The following is an 18,414-nucleotide window of genomic DNA, read 5'->3' as shown; positions in this document are numbered from 1 at the left end:
ATTAGAATCCTTGTTTATCACACGTATTGAGCCTCTAATTGTGGATATAGCCAAGGATATCGTGGAAACTCTTAATACCTGTTTATCTGGGTTGCTGGCTAAATGCTCCTTAGTCGATAAGCTAGTGAAAGACTTTGCGACCATATCCCTACAGCTGGCCGGGGGCACTGCTCCAAGGGACATGGGACCACCAGACGCCACAGTTTCGGCGAACCCTTTGTCTACTAGTGGTGAGAACACTAAAGACTTGATTGGGACTGGAATACAAACAGCAAAAGAACACTTTTAACCTACCCTAAGCAATTACCTCAGACAATGGACAGTAAACTAAACCGGAGTGATGCATATCGGGAGAGACAGCACGGTTTCCCAACCACTGAACTACCCCCAGAAGCAGCCCCGTTTGTGGCTGTATTTGTGGGCGTCCCGCCATTATTAGAGGGGGTGGTGGAATCATCAACGTCCCTCGTTAACAAAGCAAAATCTTGGTGTGCGGGGACATGTAGTGGTGGCTCTGATATTACTAATAATGTGATTTTTGCTCGCAGGGTAAGATGGATTAGGAAAACGGACAAACACATTAAGGGCGATTGGGTCATTGTAAATTTCAACATCCCTGATGCGGCCCATAGACTGTTCTGGGACGGTTCTAATATTACCAGCGAGGATTCCCTGAGACAAGTCCCGTTAGGGTATTTTTACCCGCCCTCTCCTTCGGCATGGGGACCTAGGCATACTCGCATTCCCAGTCGCAGGGAGACTAATCATGCCTGTGCAAGCGGACATGGGCCCAGCACACGGTCATATTCCACCCCTGGGAGTATTTTGTCCCCCATCATCACGCCGTCTGTGGCGCCCCAGCCCTTGTGTAATGACCTTATGACAGTGACCCAGACCAACCGTTATGCTCCCCTTTCAGACATAGAGGAACTGGATTGACAGCCAGCCCCCATACACAATACAAGTCCTGCGTCCAATATACCTACAGTTGTAGAGGTCTGCAAAATTATTAGCTGGAACATTGCAGGACTAAGAGCCAAAAGGACCGACACATCTTGGTTGGAGCTTATTAAGGCACATGACATTATTGCCTGCCAGGAGACATGGGATAGCTCCCCTGACTTTTGGGTGGACGGTTTCATTACCTTCACTACACCTGCAGTCCCTAGTCGATCAGACAGAGCCAAGGGGGGTTTAATGTCCATGTTTTCCCTTAAACTGAAGGGCAGCTTTAGGCAGATCCATTGCGATTCACCAAATCTCCTAGCCATAGAATGGGTTGTTTCACCAGCCTGCACCATTCTTTTTATTAATTTCTATAATGCGTGGGAGAGAACTACTGAAAGTGAACATCTGGCTGGACTGGATAATTTTCTCTCATTGTATAGTTTAAATAATCACACTGTGTTCGAGTTGGTTTTATTAGGTGATTTTAATGTACATCTTTGCAATGATTTATGTGGAACTGAAGACTGGGAAGATCTACCTTATAACCAGGTGCCACATTTTGAACACTCTAAAGGGGGGGAAGCCCTTGAGGAATTAATGGCACTGTATAACTTGCTTGAAGCAAACATTACGGAGAAAGGTGAACGGACAGTCACTTTTAAGGGAACATCCCCCGGCTCCATAGTAGATTACATCTTTGTGTCACCGGGCATATTATCTAGAGTCAAGAAATATAATGCTTTTTTTGTAGCCTATAGTGATCACAATCCTGTCCTGCTAGTGACACAGGGGGCGGAATGGTTGCACACTAAGCTACGAGGGGTTGTCCCGGGACCGTCAGTACGTCCCATAGATCAAGGACGCAGATTGAAATGGGCAAACGTGGTCCCTGAGAATTTCATGCAGGAAATCTCACCAAAGGTTGGGCCCCATATAGCAATCTGTCAGGAGGCCGGCACACCTGTCGAAACTATTATGAGTAGCTTCGAATCAATTTGTTCGGAGGTCTCAGCCGCTCTAACTGTTAATTGCACCCATGGTCCCCCTAAACCCCACAGGTGGTTTGATGACAAGTGCTCAAAAGCCCACAGGTCACTCATGAAGGCACTCAAATGTTGCCCGAGAGACAGGGATAAAATCTCAGAAGCAAGAAGAGTATATAAAGCATCCATTACTGGGAGGAAAAAAGCGCTCAAAGAAGCAGCATGGGATAATTTAACTTCTTCAGTAGTTGTCCGGGATAGCTCATTGTTCTGGGCCACTGTGAATCAACCATTTCTCTCAGAGTCAGACAATTGTCCCATGGATTGTGTGATACCCGATGATAAGTGGCTATCCCACTTTGGCACAATTTATGGTTCTGGTGAGATGACCAATCAAACTGAAAGGTGGGAACCCTTGGCGTGTGCCCCATTGGTCTTCACTGTAGGAGAGGTAGAAAGGGCTATCCTAGAGACCTCTAAAAGGAAAGCCCAGGCCCGGAAGGGGTGCCTGGTGATTTTTATATGTCCGCTCCTAAATTGTGGGCAGGTGTCCTAAGTCAGGTCTTTAGAGTAGCCAATAATAACATTTTTCCCAAAAGTTGGGCAACCGCGGTCATCGTACCAATCTTTAAAAAGGGCCAGCGCGATGACCCAGGTTGCTACAGGCCCATCTCCCTCTTGCACTCTGCGATTAAGATCCTGGGCAGAGTCCTATTGTTCCAACTGAGAGAAAACATCAAGAAGGGGGAGGGACTGTCAAACCTGCAGAACGGTTTCAGGGACAAGAGGGGAACCGTGGACCAATGCCTCAACCTGCAACTATTGATCTCTAAGTATACGGTCGCCAAGGAGGGGTCTCTGTTTCTTGCATTCATGGACCTCTCCTCGGCCTTTGATATGGTCAATAGGGCAAAACTATGGCCAGTTATGCTGGAGATGGGGGTGGACGGCTCCTTGGTGAATTTTATAGCCTCTCTACACCAGGACCTGTTTGCCAAAGTGAGAGTGACGAAGGAGGGTAGGTGCACCACCTGTTTTAGATCGGAAAGAGGGGTTCGGCAGGGCTGCATCTTAGCCCCCCTCCTTTTTACGATCTATATAAACGGGCTTGAGAAACACCTGATGGCCGTGGGGGGGGGACGTTCCGCGTGTAGGAGAGAGGAAAATACCAGCTTTCCTATACGCGGACGATGCTGTCCTGATAGCCAGAACCGGGGTGGGCCTCCAACGCCTGCTAGACTCATTTGGCAACTTTATGGACCAATTAAACCTTAAGATCAACACCAAGAAGTCCCATACTATGGTGGTGTCCCGTAAGAAGCATAAAACCATGTCCCTTTATTGTAAAGGTGAGGTTGTGTCCCAAGTAACATCGTTCCCCTATCTGGGCGTAACCTTTGATGAAAAGGGCACCTGGGGCCCACAGATCAAGATAAAAAAGCTGGCCATGACCAGAGCCGCCTCAGCTCTCGTAGGGTTCGCAAACAGGCTGGGAGGCAGACCAATGGAGGCCATTTTTAAAATATATAACGCGAAATGTATTGCTATAGCCACATATGGCGCGCCCCTATGGGGATACCTGTCTAATGATCTACTACAAAGGGCCGAAAATAAATTCCTTCGTCGATTACTTTCTGTTCCTCAATCAACACCGACTTTTTCATTGCATGTAGAGTTGGGTCTAGATTATATCTCTGACAAGTTGAAATTGGCTCCCTTAACGTGTTGGTTAAAGTTATGGTTGAATGAAGAATTATCCCTCAATCATGCTATTTTGAAAGATGTCATGTCCTTTGATCAAAGGAAGAAAATTCCCTGGTTAGAATACGTGCGCCTGGCGTTTGAAAAACTTGGACGCCCAGGCCTTTTTAATCTGCCATCTTCTATCAGGGTTGAAGATATTAAATGGGCTAAAAAATATTTTATGGAGAATGCAAGGTTAGCCCGGGAGGAAGAAGAGCTGACTAAAAAAATCAGTAAGATCACATTATATGTTGCTATCCTCTCCTTCCATAGCGCCTTATCTTACCTTTGTTAGCAAACCATTACACAGACATCTTCTTATTAAATTTAGATTCAACCAGATTCCCTACGTGCTGGGCTGCTTCCACCTTTGGAGCACGCCAGAATCTGGAGCCCCATGTAAATGTGATGAATTTTCAACACAGGACACGTTGCACTTTATAATGTTTTGCAGTTTTTTCAGGGAGCCAAGAAATAAATATTTAGTACCTGTTTTAAAGGATGCCGGTTTTATACAAGTTAGACCTGCCATGTTGTACTTACAGTCTTTAGGTAATATCTTCATCACATATTCTGTAGCTAGCTTTTTAGTCGCTGCATTTAGAATCAAGTCGAGATCTAAAAAGGGTAACGTTGTAACTTGATTGTTGATATTTCCGTTCCGTTATTCATGACTGTCAGTGTTGCACATCCTGAAGATCTGTATGTACTTTTTAAATTGTAAATATTACTGTGTTTTTATTGGCTTTTATGATTTTAACCAAATCGAATAAAGTGAAAAAAAAACAAAAAAAAAAACTGACTTCATTCTGCTTAAAGTATCAATTCGAATACAAGAGATATTCAAAGAAGGCCATATTGCCGCCTCCATGTCTGGATTGCTGTTTGGATACAATACTTGCATACAGCAAGTGACCATGGAACTAACGCTAACGAGATAGGCTTTTCCTGGCACCATGCCACAACAGCTGTGGTCACTTATTAGAACGTAGCTGCCGTTGGAAAGCTGTCTAAAGAATGGCTCTATCTGTGTTGCAGGAGTGCCGTGCAGGTGACATGAAAGGTTATTTGAAGACCCTTCACAAGCTCCGTGCAAGTTAATACCTTGACACAGAAGTGTACCGCTTAGTGATTTTTTACAATTGTTACCACTAAGAAATACCTCCTTTTTCCTTTCACTATAACATTTGTGTGTATAAGGTAATTTCCATGTTGACTTGATGTATCCTTTACCCAACCTTTCATACTGGCCCACTGGTATATACTCTTGGCAATATTTAAACTAGAAAGTTGTTATCGGAATTGTAATTATTCCGTGTATTATCCATTCAATGACAGGTCTTTCTGACATTGTCAATGGTAATCTCTCAAGTTTTTCAATGCTCAGAATCGTATAGTCTGCTCCTTTTTGTGCCAAACTGATTTGTTTATCAGTAAGGTTAAAGATAGAGAATAATGACTTTGTGTTGATTAAACGCCATGGCACGTAGCCTGAACACAGATTTTGCAACGTCCAGCCAAGCTGTACAATAGAACGTAATTGGGACTGACCATGTTGTAACATTAGTAAGTCCTGCTCTATTATATCAATAGCAGATGATACAATATTGTCCAGTGAATATATTCTGGAGGACAGAGTCATTAACCCATTGCCAACAACAGAAAGTGATTTTTCCAAATTAATACGATCAATTTCTTGTATTTTTTCTGCTGTTTCAATTTGTGTTACTTTCCAAGCCTCGTTCTATGCAGCGTATATACCGGCCGCTATGAAACGTTTTTCACGCTGTTTGCATGGTCCCAGTATGAAATCACTCAAGTCAGCACCGTCTTTAAGTAAAGTCAAGTGTTCCTTAATTTCAGCCAGTGTGGATTTCTGTAGCCACTCAAGGCATAGTTTCCCTACACTGTATGTTGTAACTATCCCTGGATGTTGTCTCTGGGAGTATCTTGGGTCTGGCCTGTTCAGTTTTAACCCCTGTATTTTGTTCAGCATTCTATCTTGACAGTTATTTGTGTCTGTGGGCCAGATCAACCATTTTTTCCAATCAGGATGTGTTCTGTTTTGGTATAAAATATGGGATACGTCTATCTCCACATCTGCAGTGCTATTACTATCAGGTATGGGCTTCGGAATAGACAGTCTATTTAAGTCTTTTATCTTGGCTAGACCAAGACAGGTTGTTTGCTGAATGGTGTCATTCAGGAATATTAATTGTTCTGGGATCATGCAGGCTCGAAATAATGCTTCTAAACCTTGGACCTGCCATTCTTTTGTACCCCAGATAGTTTTTGTTTCAATGTTGTTTTTCCAGAATTCAAAACCAAATATAGTCATTTTTTCATAAAATGTTTCAGAATAAATCAATTTAGTATTTGTCAACATTGTTTTCATTCCTGTCTTATTTAACATTTTAAAATAAAACGTTTCTGCATCACTTGTGTTAAACCCTGAGAAGTATGGGAATTTCTCATAATATGTTTTCGAGCTGCCTTTAGGTGGTGTTGCACAATGTTCCCATTGGTTATAATTAAAAACATTTCTAGGCTGTGCAGTTTTACGCAAATAGTGATGACCAAAATGATTATAGCAGTACATTTCTTCATATTTTGCTGAACCCTGCAAATCTTGTTCAGTGATTTTTTCTGACATTACTAAATCTGACATATTATTAATATTGTCAAAGTCCCAATCATCCGAGAAAGTACGTGTTTTTACAATGTCACTTAATGAAACCTTGAACTGGTGTGGATATTTCAATAGCTCAATCGGGCCATATATTTCATAATCCGTTTTGTCCCATGCTACCCCACCGGGTATTGGATTGGCTGTGATGTTTACTGATGACAGTTCTCTTTTCTCGATGTGAGATGACTTGTGAGGCTTTAGGACCAAGTTGATGTTCTGACTTGCTGAGTCCATTGTACTGTATTTTCCTTCAATGAATTTTCCCAAACAAAGAACCACGATGAGCCAAAGCAGGAGGAAAAGTACACCTAACACAATCCAAAATTCAATCCATGGTGATATCAGATAGGTTTCTTTTAGTTGATGAAAGAGTTCAGTTACTTTGTCTTTGAAAGTTTTTGTTGCTGGCGTTTCTTCATGTTCACTTGGATCATCAGAAAAGTCATCAAAATTGATGAAGTAGCCAGATGCAGTTCTGTCAATTGTTGGAATTGCTTCCGGGTTTTCTTTAGTCTTTGGATCTTTCTTGGAGACATTAGTATAGTCCGATGCTACATCATTGTAGACAGGTGTTTCTTGACGAACTGTTGCAATTTGGGTTTCAAGAGGCACAAGTTCCATGTCTTTGTTGCATAGTCCTTTTTTATTCACTGCAGGTTTATCAAATGTGATTAGTCTCTCAGTTTGAACCTCTTGGATTGTAGCAAATTTTGGTATTCTGCTATTTCTTGGGATCCACTGGGCCTACTACTTATTATTGACCACATGATTGTGGTTTTACCAGGTCGATGGATACAACTCGGTTCTCCTGTTTACCAGCAAGGGGTGGTAGTACAACTGATCTTGTTCCGCTGACAGCTAAGACAGGTACTGATTTTCTGTAAGAATTCCCAAATTCCTTCTTCACCGCGATCTTCTCTCTGACCAGATCCCCAATTTTTGGAATCCAGACAGGTCTTGCTGGGACAGGTGGTTTTTCTTCAGTGGCTGTTGGCTGTTGCTTGAACTTTATATTGCTCAGGCTTCTTCTTGTTTCATTTAAGTCCTGTAAAACAGCCAAACGGTCTTTGATATCAAAGGATTTTTCTTCTACCACTGAAGTGTGACTATATAGATCCTGAATGTGCATTCTAGTACCGAACAATAGTTCGTACGGAGTGAGACCTTTTAGAGAATTTCTTGGCAGATTATTAAGACTACGTTGGACACTTGTTAAATGTTTGACCCACCCATCACCCGAACCTAATACCCTTGCCATTATAGATTGCTTTATGTCCCGTTTTTTTCTTTCCACTACCGCATTTCCCTCAGGATGGAATGGAGAAGAGTACCGCAATGCAATGCCCATGCTGGCCATGGCCTCCTTGTAAGCCCGAGAGCTAAACGCAGGACCCTGGTCAGAATATAGCATGCCAATTGCGTATGTGCCGATAAAGACTCGCGAATCTTTGTATAACAGTTCTGGCGTCAGCCGAGCGCTGGTGTCTACATTTTAAGTTAATCTAGTCATAAATAATATGGGGACGCATTTCTCCTACTGAATTTCTGCGTATAGATAGCCTAATGCTTTCTAATAAAGGGGTCCTGGCAATAGTCTGATCCGGTTCACTGTTGCGATCTCAGTTGCAGTCTGGACAAGCCTTTGCAAATTTGTAATGTTGCAGGCTCATTCCCGGTCACCAGTATTCTGATTGTAATTCTTTTAGAGATTTCATGATCTCTTGGTGCCTTAGACCCAATCCCATGTGTGCCGCTTCAATCAAGAAGACTCTCCTGTTCGTGTTTGGAATTACTCTGTCCCCCACTCCAGGGATTTGAGCAAAAGGAACGGAGTTTGCATCTATTATGTATGTATAATTGAGTGGATAGCTGAGAGGTAATGCTGCATAGTCGCCTTTTAAAGACGCTTTTACCGCCAACATGGTTTCTCCGTCTATGTATTTTTTAGAACGCTTTTTTGTGGCTACGGAAGCCGGTTGTACCGCTTCCGCTGTGGCTCAGTTAGCCAATGAATTCCCTGCAACGTGAACGCCATCACGTTGATGACTCAGTCTATGTATCATGTGAGTCTTTCGTAGTTCTTTCTGCAAAAGAACTACTTGTTCCCAAAGCTTTTTATGCTTTACTGTGGCACCTATGTCACCTTTGTAATCGTTTTGAACCCAGTTCTGCAAGTCATTATTGTAAGACTTGACGCAGTAATGCGAATCGCACACTATTAGTGTGGGGAATTCGCGATCGGCATTTTCAAGAACCATCTTTAAAGATCTTATTTCAGCTCGCTGAGCTGAACAGTTTCTGAGTGATTCAGTTTTGGTTATTATTGGTCTGAATTTACCAAAGCGCAAACGACCTTTAACAATCGCGCATGCTGTGTTGTAGAATTTTTTATCTACATCGTAGTGTTGTGCAAATCCGTCCATGTAGATTACACATGTGTAGTGTTCGAGAGGCAGAATTTCGATTGGCAGAGGATATTCTTCATATTCTAGATCTTCTAGTTTTTTCATTTTCGGGTCAAAATAGTATTTCACGTCTTCTGCAGCAAGAGAATTTTCCCATTGTATCCATTTTGGATCTAATGCCACAGCAGTCAAATTGCGTGGGCTTGTCAATGCCTCAAGGGCTGATTCTGCTTTTTAAAACAGTTATCTTCCTGCCTTGGGCTTGGGCTCTTTCTTTTGCTACAGCAGTTTGAACCGCAGTTAGATTTTTTTCAGTTGAACTGAATTTCATTTCAGCTTGTGTGTACAAGTGTGATTTGTAAGCTATTGGTACCGTTTCTCCCTCATTAGAGGTCAGGTACGTGAATCCGCATCTTCCTGGGATGACTCGGATTACAAGGTTGCGTACGTTTTCGCGTGTTTGTAATTTTGTTTTAGCGAACATGTCTGTTTGCAATGATCTTAAAATTTCTGAGTCCAATTGATTGGTTTGAAATCAGGATTTATTAATTCATAGAGAGGTTTAACCCTCTTTGCATAATTTAGAATGTATGTTCTTCCGAAATTCAGGAAACCTAGTATTGATTGCAAGTTCTTCAGCGTTTTTGGTGCTTGGAGTACAGCACACTTCTCTAAGAAGTCTGCTAGGCTTTTGCCTTCTCTTGATAATTCATATCCTAAAAATAGGACAGTTAGATGGGCAATTCGTGACTTTTTAAAGTTGAATTTGTAACCCTCAGCTGCAAACCCAAGTATTATGGTGTTCACTCTTTTCAAGTGTGTTTACAGGTCATCATCTGTTAGATAGATGTCGTCAACATAAGATAATGCCTCATCATCATATATTTGTAGTAACTCTGTTACTCTTGCTGAGAATAATCCTGGGCTATTCTTGAATCCCTGTGGGAGTCGACAGAAGTGTTTTTGCGACCCCATTATTGAGAAAGCGGTCAAATACCTGCTTTCAGGTGCAATGTTTTGACAAAAGAATCCATTAGAGATGTCTAATGTAGTTTTAGATTTTTTGCGCACGATGTTATTCATTAGTGCTGCACTGTGTGAGTTTTGTACTGCAAATGTTTTGCAGCAGGAGTTTAAGTGTCTGTAGTCCAAAACTAGACGATATGAATCTTCTGGCTTGGAGACAGGAAATAAAGGATTGTTCATTTGTGAGGTGCATGTTTCAATCACCCCCTGGTATTCAAGTTGATCTAAAATCTCCCTGACTTGTTTTTTAGCTTCTTGCTTAACTGGGTACTGCCTTTGTGTAGTGGGCTGATTTTTTAACTGGATTTTGTGAGGAGGAGAATCCTCATCCCATCCTACGTGATTTTTATATAATGCAGGTGCTTGGGCTACTGCCCATTTTCTTGCAAATGTGTATTTTTTATGAATTGGAATTTGATTTGAGAAGGCAAGAATAATCATTTCTTCGCCATGTGGGCACTCCCTGACAAACTCTGGTGGCCAGTCTTTCTCAGCTAACAGAATGTCATAGCCTTTCGAAAGGTTATCCCAAAAGAGACACCTTACTTTCCTAGTCTTGTCCCCCTCTATACATAATGTTATTTCATATAATTTATGGGGTTTGCCAACTCTGGTATCTGCAGTTTCCACCTGAATGTATTCATTCGTGTCCACTGTCTCCAGAAGATTCATCAAGATCTTGCGAGCTATTGTCACTTCTGCTGCGCTGTCTAGCATTGTCTGGGCCCACTCTCCGTTTTTCAGTTGTGTCCTCAGTATCCTCTGCATGTTTTATTATTTTAATACTGGCTACCTTCTTTCTTGGAAATTGTAATTTTTTACTTTGATGAGCAGGTTCCTTGTCTTTGGACTTGACGTGCTCTTCCCTGTGTTCTGACCGTCCTCTTCTTTCCGATTTCTGTGAGGAAGTCTGAAAAGATCGAGAGGGACGTGTATCAATATCTTGATATCTATCAGGTTTTTTCAAATTATCCCTATTTCTAAGGTTGTATCTTTTCTCTGAGGGCTCCCTCTGGGGAGATTTGTGTCCTCGGTCCGGAGATCTTTCTCTCCGTTGAGGACACCTTCCTCTGGACTGGAATCGTTTTTCTTTGGGAGTGGATTGTTTATTACCATCCCAACTCTTTTTTGGAGTGTTCAGATTATTTTTAATAAAGGTTTTTTCAGGACTTTCAATTAGTTGGGGTTTTACTGGTTTCCCACCCAAACTATCTCTTCCTAATTCTTCCTAGGATTTTCTATGATTCTGGCAAGTTCAAAAGGTTGTTCTGCTATATCGGTTTCTTTCAATTTCTGGCGGATCGCCACAGATGCTGCTTCTCCTTTTATGTTGGCTAATAATATAGCCGAGACCTGCTTAAAGTCTTTCAGTAATTTCATACCCAGAGTTAAAGCAGGTTCTGGACCGTATTCATTTTGAATCTGTCTTAGTACGTCTGGTATAACCGCCATGGACGGAACACCATGTGTTTTTGTGTAGATGGAAGCAATGACCGTGCCCCAAGTGTCACAGTCTTCCACATGTGGTGCGATCCCCATTGGAAGACAAATAGTCAGAATTCTGTGTTTCTCAGTAGGAGTAGTATTTGGAAATACTGCCTCTATTTGAGTGATTTTTTGTGCTAACCAGAATGGAATTTGTTCCCGTTTTGCGGGTATTTTACCAAGACATGATTGTATGTTCTGTGGTGTAATTTTGTTTGTGTTCCCCTGATGAGGGGTCAGCTGTGGAATGTTAATTGTTGGTTGGACTGTTGAAGTCCGCATGACATATTGGACCAATTGTCTATGTATTTTAATTAGTAATTTTAGCTGAGCTAAAAGTTCCCGGTCTGCCATTTTATCAATGTCGGGGTGTGGTGTGTAGCTGGCTAGAACCGGCCACGTGGCTCCTGGTCTACCTAGTGGAACGTGCCTGGTGATGTGATTTTGATGTTTTAGGGCGCCTTTAAACCAGAGCAGGTGCTCTTGGTAATTTAGTGGGATTTCAACATCCTCGAAAGGAGTGTATTCATCCGGAGGTTCCTCTATTTTGTAATAGTGGAATTATTTTGTTACAGCGTTTGCTGCTGGAAAATTTATCCATGAATAGAATGCCTCTGTCTGCCGATATTCATGGGCCTCTACCACGAATATGACTGTACCACCTTGTGATGTCAGTCCATTTTCTATAAGTTTAAGAGTTATAGTTCTTCTTACGTTGACAGGAATGATTATAACATTCGGACCATTTTCTTGGAGACTTGTGTCATCCGCTAGGAGTTGAGCTGTTAATCTAGCTCTCTCCGCTTCATCATCACTTTCCGCCATTTTACTGACAGAAAGGTTTTGTTGCAGAGCAAGTTTCAAGGAAACAAAGATTAGGTGCACAATATTTTGGAACACTGTATCCTTCAACGTTGACTAAACCAAAAACTAATACATAGGATTCTCATCCTACTAAGTTCCGGCGGATTTTAACCTTTTACCCACTCCAGACGTCTTTTGGAGGTTTTTTACGGGAAAAAGGGTCTTTGTGAAAAGCACGACTGAGTTACTCTAATGTCTTGCGTTAGATTATCGCCTTACCAAACGTTGGGCGCCATGTAGTGTAGTTCCTATATTCCCAATAGGCTCTGTGCATTGAAATAATATAAACAGCAGTGTAGACGTAGGACTGAGGTCGACTGGGTCTCTACTGACTATATTAGACTTCATTAGTTTTGCCAGCTAGCTCAGAGGTCACTAGAAACTTTCTTGAATGTTCAGGAAAGAGTTAACTCTCCTGATTTAGACAAGAAGGGATTAGCTTCTGACAACCGCATAAACATGACAACTTTGCTCCCTCAGAATAAAGAGTGTATCTCTAGAGTCGTGTGAAAACAATAGACAGTTATTTCACTCAGTCAATCGTGCATACTTAGTTTCACCAGAGTGCAGAGAAATAGAGAGACGGGTGTTTTCAATAAAAGGTGTTATTTATTGAGCAGTCTTCTTTCTCATGCAAGAGAAATTAATTGCCACAATTCCAATACTTATCATAAAGTAAAGTGCGTACAGTAAAAGGAGTATTATGAAATAATACTGTAAAAGCATTGATATGGTTTCTTAGCCATATGATACTTTAAAATGGATAAAATATATACATACATAAAAACATTAACTAACGTACTCAACTGGTGCTTCTAATCTACGCCTACCCCGGTGTACCTGACCTAAGCCTAATACGTGGGAAGGAGTAAGTAAGTTGTAGTTTTAAGTTAAGTCGGTTTTTGCCAAGGAATCTGAATCAAGAATTCTCTTAAGGGTTTAGTCAGCTCCGTACCTTGGTAATAGAATGTAGGAGGTCTTGTATCTCTCTCTCAGGACTCGATATCCCAGCAACCCGCAAGGGTATCTGGAAACACTGGAGCTGGATTTTCTCGGCAGGAGAAAAGACAGCTTCTCTCTCAGTGCGTCAAAAGGGAGGGGCGGCTTCCGTGGGCTCTCGCATCAGCTGGGCTCTCGGGCAAGTAGATAGCCGCTCTGCTCCAAACCACCATGTGTTTGCTTGAGGCAACGTTGGTATATTTATACCTGAAAGGTGCCGGGTTTGACGTAAGGTTGGACATAAGACGTCAATAAAAGATGTCACTAAGAACTGGCCGTTCTTTCAGTGCTCGCAGGAGTTCTAGGACAAATCAAAACGAAAGCATGGGGAATGCCCAGGTTGCTGGAGGTTTGGTTTGTTTAAAGAACGCGATGTACTTTCTAGGAGTCTAGGGAAGTAGCCTTGCCAAATTTGGACTACATGGGCTATGACTGAATATGGATATGATTCTTATGCCTTTATAAGGATATTATTTATTATAACCACATAAGGGCATACATCGGGAATATCGAATTAGGGTCCTAGATAGAAACACAACACATTTTTCAGAAAACAAATATTTGGTATTAATTAATTTGAACACAATCGCAACAGGAAAGGATTATGGAGTGAATAACATTTATCGAGTTATATGTTTTCCGTTCACAGTTCATGTGTATTAAGTTAAACTATGAGCAGTCCAGCTCTCCACATAATGTTCATGTTTCAATTCCCTTGAAACTATATACATTGCCTAGCTACCTATTAAAAAAATTAGGATTAAAAAGATCCAGAGATGCAAGTGGCACAGGCTGTACTAAGAACCATGGTGAAGCATAAAAATATAATTAAAAAACAGGAACAGGCAAAATGCAACTGCATCAATTATATTCTCCAAGTCATAAGAGGTCACACTTTCGTAATCATGATGGGTGTCAGTCCTAATAACCTTAAAGTTATGTTAAAAATACATAATGTTCTAAAATAGTAAGAATGTACCGACTGATTAACAGCAATCCACTTTATACATGTTTTGTCTAATTTAGCTAAACTATCTCTACTGTTGTAAAAATATATATTATTCTCATTTTCACCATCTTAACCCCTTCGACGCTCATGACAAGCTCAGCTCGTCATGAGGTACACCTCTCGTACGCTCATGACGAGCTGAGCTCGTCATGAACCGCGGGTTTTTGAAATCTTCAGCGCACCACGGAAATCTGCACCGCGTTGATGCGGTTAAAGACAGCCAATTTATCTTTTTGTAAATTATGTATGCTGTAAAAAAGAAGGTTTGGGTGTTGCAAAATCCCTAGAAAGGTGCTTGCCATTATTTACATGTTCACACCCTCTCTGAAAATAGCAACTGATGTCCTATGATGTTCCAAAATGTAGCACAATCTTCTGTCCTCTCTTGGAGGTAGAACAATTTACTTTTAAAGTCCAGAAACTTGATTGGTACCAACGCATTGTCACATCTTTATTCCTTCCTGTTGGCTGAGCTGTGATAAAGTTTTCTTAATACGTAATGCGGTTAGTCTAGCTGCTCCATTGGCATACCAGCATTCCCGCATAATCTTAGCCATGACACGTAATGCCTGAAACAAGAAAGGCAAAGAAAGACAAAATGAATTCAAGGAAAACGTTTCTCCTTATCGCTATGATCAGGTAACATGAAATATATATATATTTAAAATTCGATTTTTTTTAACAGCCAATAAAAGCCTTGCAATAAATTTAAGATCAGATATATAATAGTCCTTCACAAGCCCTACATAAATGAAATTCCTACTTAAGTGCAAGAAAATGATATACGTAAGTGTGCCATATACCGATATAAATAAAATCAACATATGCTTTATTATACATGGTGATAAAATACTACATTTAGGCTTTAAAATAAATAAAAATCAATCCACTGCGTATCAGTCTGAAAACAACTTCATATTAGTCTCGTAGCGCTATCTCTGACGAGTTTTTAGATGTTTCAATCAATGGTTGGGCGACCAGCCAAATTCCCCATAAAAAGGCTGAAACATTGCTAAAGATATCTTCCCTATCTATTTTATTACATAATGCAAATGCACCTGTCATACTGTTGATCCCATGTAATTTAAAAAGAGAAGTAAATTTGTGCAGAACAGTAACAGGTGGATTACAGTATCCTTCCCCCTACAAAGCAGCTGCATAGTGACTCCTTGTTGGGAATATCTCTGGTGTGAATAAGATGTATGCCCGCCTTCTTTGATCAGGCTGCTTTTTATTCTGGTAGTCTTTATATCCTACCTCAGTCCTAGACCCATGATGGGAGTCTGTTAAGCCACAGGGTTGCACACTCCCAGTCTTAGTCTCCCTTAATAGAGCTGAATACCGTTCCTTAACTATATTTGCGGTATCTGGCCCTACCTGTCCATGATCTTCCCACAGTTTGCTTAGTCTCACGGCCACCAGTCATTTCCTTATATGTACAGACCAAAGACATGCTGCTGCTCACCATCCTCTACAGCTTTTGATAATTCTTAGCATTTAGGTTCCTGATTAATCTAATCCAATCCAATATGGAAATGGCTTGATTCTCGCTTGGTGCGTAAAGGAGACTACATCCAATTCCGCAAAGACTGTGATCATCTTGGACTCAACAACAATCTAAAAGAATAAGTTACTTACGTTCGGTAATGGCATATCTGGTAGGGACAAGATCTAGTAACAGATTCCTTACCTTTGACTTATCCCAAGACGCCAAACTGGGTCCAGAATCTTTTCTACAGCAGTACCTTTGCACGTCGGTTGAGGGCATCAAGTGACTCCGTGACGACAACTTCCACCGGATGTGACGTCAACAGAGTCAATACAAGCCCTTCCCAGCTGTGCTGACGTCTGTGACTTCCATGTCTACTTCCGATGCTACACCGCGGTGCAACGTATCGTGACTGCTATGGAAACTGTGTGTCCAAAAAGAATCTTCTTTTTGGAAAACGTTTACATTTATGTTTTCTTCTTTTTTATCAATGAAAGGCACAAGAGTGTACAGAAAGGATCTGGAAAGAAAAGGAAAATCATTTCGCAGAGCGGGGAGGGTGGGTGAGTCGGTAAGGAATCTGCGGCTAGATCTTGTCTCTACCAGATAAGGTGTTACCAAAGGTAAGTAACTTATTCATCTGATAGAGACGTCTTACCTCAGATTCCTTCCCTTTGAATGAGATACCCAAGCAATACCATACTGGGGCCTGCAAACCAATCCCACGAATATCTAGACTAGACTAGGCTAGGCTATTCGGTCTGGTATAAGAAAATATGAGAAAAAGATCAGCTGCCAGGAAGGGAGGTGAGGAAGAAGACATCCCTAGGGTCTCTTCATTAGGTACCAATAATAGTAAGGCCCTCCTGACGCTTTCCTCAGTAGTGGTCGTCCTACACATCGGATGAGACTGTAAAGGTACGCGTCAACACAGCAAAAGGCGGGGAGTCTGACTCCTCAGCCAGGGGTCCTTCTGGTGCGGGTCCTGAGAACCAGCGAAAGCGCCGTGGCAGATCGCACTAGAGCCGCAGCTCGCAATCAAGATCAAAGACACATCGAGACAAGGACTCGCAGGAGGCCCAAGAGGATATGCCCTGAATGCAGGGGGAAATGACATTTGCTTTGATGTATGCTTGATAACATGACCAGGGCGCTGTGGCTTTGGCTGGAGGCCACGTTTGCTCAGAGTTAGGGAGGGGACAACAGCCTAGTTCCACATGGGCTGCATTATGGGGATCCATTGAAGGGGGTGTTCCCTGGCTCCCAGTTGGGGCTGAGACCACACCCCGACCACGACAGGTGCTTCCGTGTTTGGGAGGTGCGGGGTGGGGGGGGGGGGGGGGGGGGAGTTGTTGGGGTTTGGGGTTGTCCTAGTTCAAGGGGAGGGTTTACGCGCAATATGCTGCTTCCGATCTGTGGTGGGAACTGCCGCTGCTGCCTACAGTGGGATGTGTACAAATTATATACCTTTGCACAAATGTCATCAGATAGTGGGGGATCACGGCTAGGCCCTTGCGGGACACGCCTAATGAGTTGGAATGTGCGGGGGATGCTGGACAAGGTAAAGAGGGGAGCTGTATTTGCCTGGGCTAAGAGAAGGGGGACTGATATCCTGTTATTGCAAGAAACCCACCTGATGGGCACCAAAGCGATCTGCCTCCAGCGTAATGGCTTCACTCAGGCATACCATTCTGGCTTCACGAGGGGGTCACGAGGAGTGGCCATTCTTATACATTGTAGAGTTCCCTTTACCCATCGACGCACATGGTTAGACGCACAGGGCAGGTATGTGTTCGTCCAGGGTGAGATTGGGGGCGAGGTTGTGGTCATTGGTAGTGTGTATGCACCGCCCCCCTTACAGTGGGCCCTGGTGGAGAAGGTGATGTCTCTTTGGGTGGACATGCCCTCCGTCCTGTCTGTTGTGGGTGGGGACTGGAACGAAGTCATGGAGGTCTCGTGGGGTAGCTAGTGCTAGCGAGGTGGTGGAGAGGGAGGGGCAGGCAACCCGGTTGAAGGCAATGGCCACGGGGTTGGATTGGGTTGACTCCTGGAGGTACAGACATGGGGCGCGCAGGGAATTCACGTACTTTTCCTCAGCGCGAGACTCGTTCTCGCGACTAGACTACATCTTTGTCCCGAGAGTAATGGCCGTCAGGGTTCTGTCCGCTGAGATTCTACCACGGGCCCTGTCCGATCATTCTCCGGTATATGTCGTAGTCGACACTGGTCGCATTCGGCAGCCATTCAGGTGGCGCATGTCGCCTTGGCAGTTGATGCAGGCCCCATATCGAGCGCACATGACTTGCGCACTTCTTGTCCACAAACGCGGGCACAGTGGAATCCCCGGCGACACTGTGGGTAGCAATGAAGTCCACGCTGCGGGGGATTGACATCTCATGGTGCGCGGCAGCGCGTAGGGAAAAGCGTAGGGACCTAGTGAGCCGAGAGGCGGAATTGGAGGATTTGGAGCGCAGAGGGCGGGGGGAGGACGGCGGACAGGTGAGGCGTCAGCTAGTGTTGGCGCAACAACAATACACGTTGGTGCTGTTAGATGAAGCCCGACAGGCCTGGCTTGCTACACGTAGCCACATATATCAGTGGGGCGACAAATCTTGCAAAATGCTTCATCGCTTATGTCAGGGCATCATGCATGCCCAGTCTTTGCCCCGAATAGTCACCCCGGATGGGGAGTCGCTTTTGGAGCCTGATGCGATAGCTGGTAGCTTTGCCTCGTACTATGAGACCCTGTACGCACCCCGGGAGTGCTTGGAAGC

At 43.0% G+C, this 18,414-nt stretch overlaps 1 protein-coding gene across 5 annotated transcripts in view; it reads right to left on the bottom strand.

The window, feature by feature from the left end:
- Window positions 1-12,732: 12,732 nt before the first annotated feature.
- Window positions 12,733-18,414, bottom strand: part of TGFBR1 (transforming growth factor beta receptor 1) — a 1,073,092-nt gene continuing 1,067,410 nt past the window's right edge. For 2 of the 5 annotated variants that reach the window (XR_013610571.1, XR_013610572.1), the window contains 2 exons: window positions 14,330-14,720; window positions 12,733-14,251 (listed from right to left, as the gene is read on the bottom strand). Coding sequence is in view for 3 of the 5 variants with exons in the window: in XM_078687672.1 (XP_078543798.1) it covers window positions 14,595-14,720 (126 nt within the window). In the remaining 2 variants the exon portion in view is untranslated. Of the gene's footprint in view, window positions 14,721-18,414 lie in introns of all 5 variants that reach the window. The other 3 variants (XM_078687673.1, XM_078687674.1, XM_078687672.1) reach the window with 2 other exon arrangements.

Source organism: Lissotriton helveticus, chromosome 4_1 (assembly GCF_964261635.1).
Source record: "Lissotriton helveticus chromosome 4_1, aLisHel1.1, whole genome shotgun sequence".
Lineage (NCBI taxonomy): Eukaryota > Metazoa > Chordata > Amphibia > Caudata > Salamandridae > Lissotriton > Lissotriton helveticus.
Note: the sequence above shows the minus strand (reverse complement) of the source record. Positions and strands in the feature narration are given on the sequence as shown.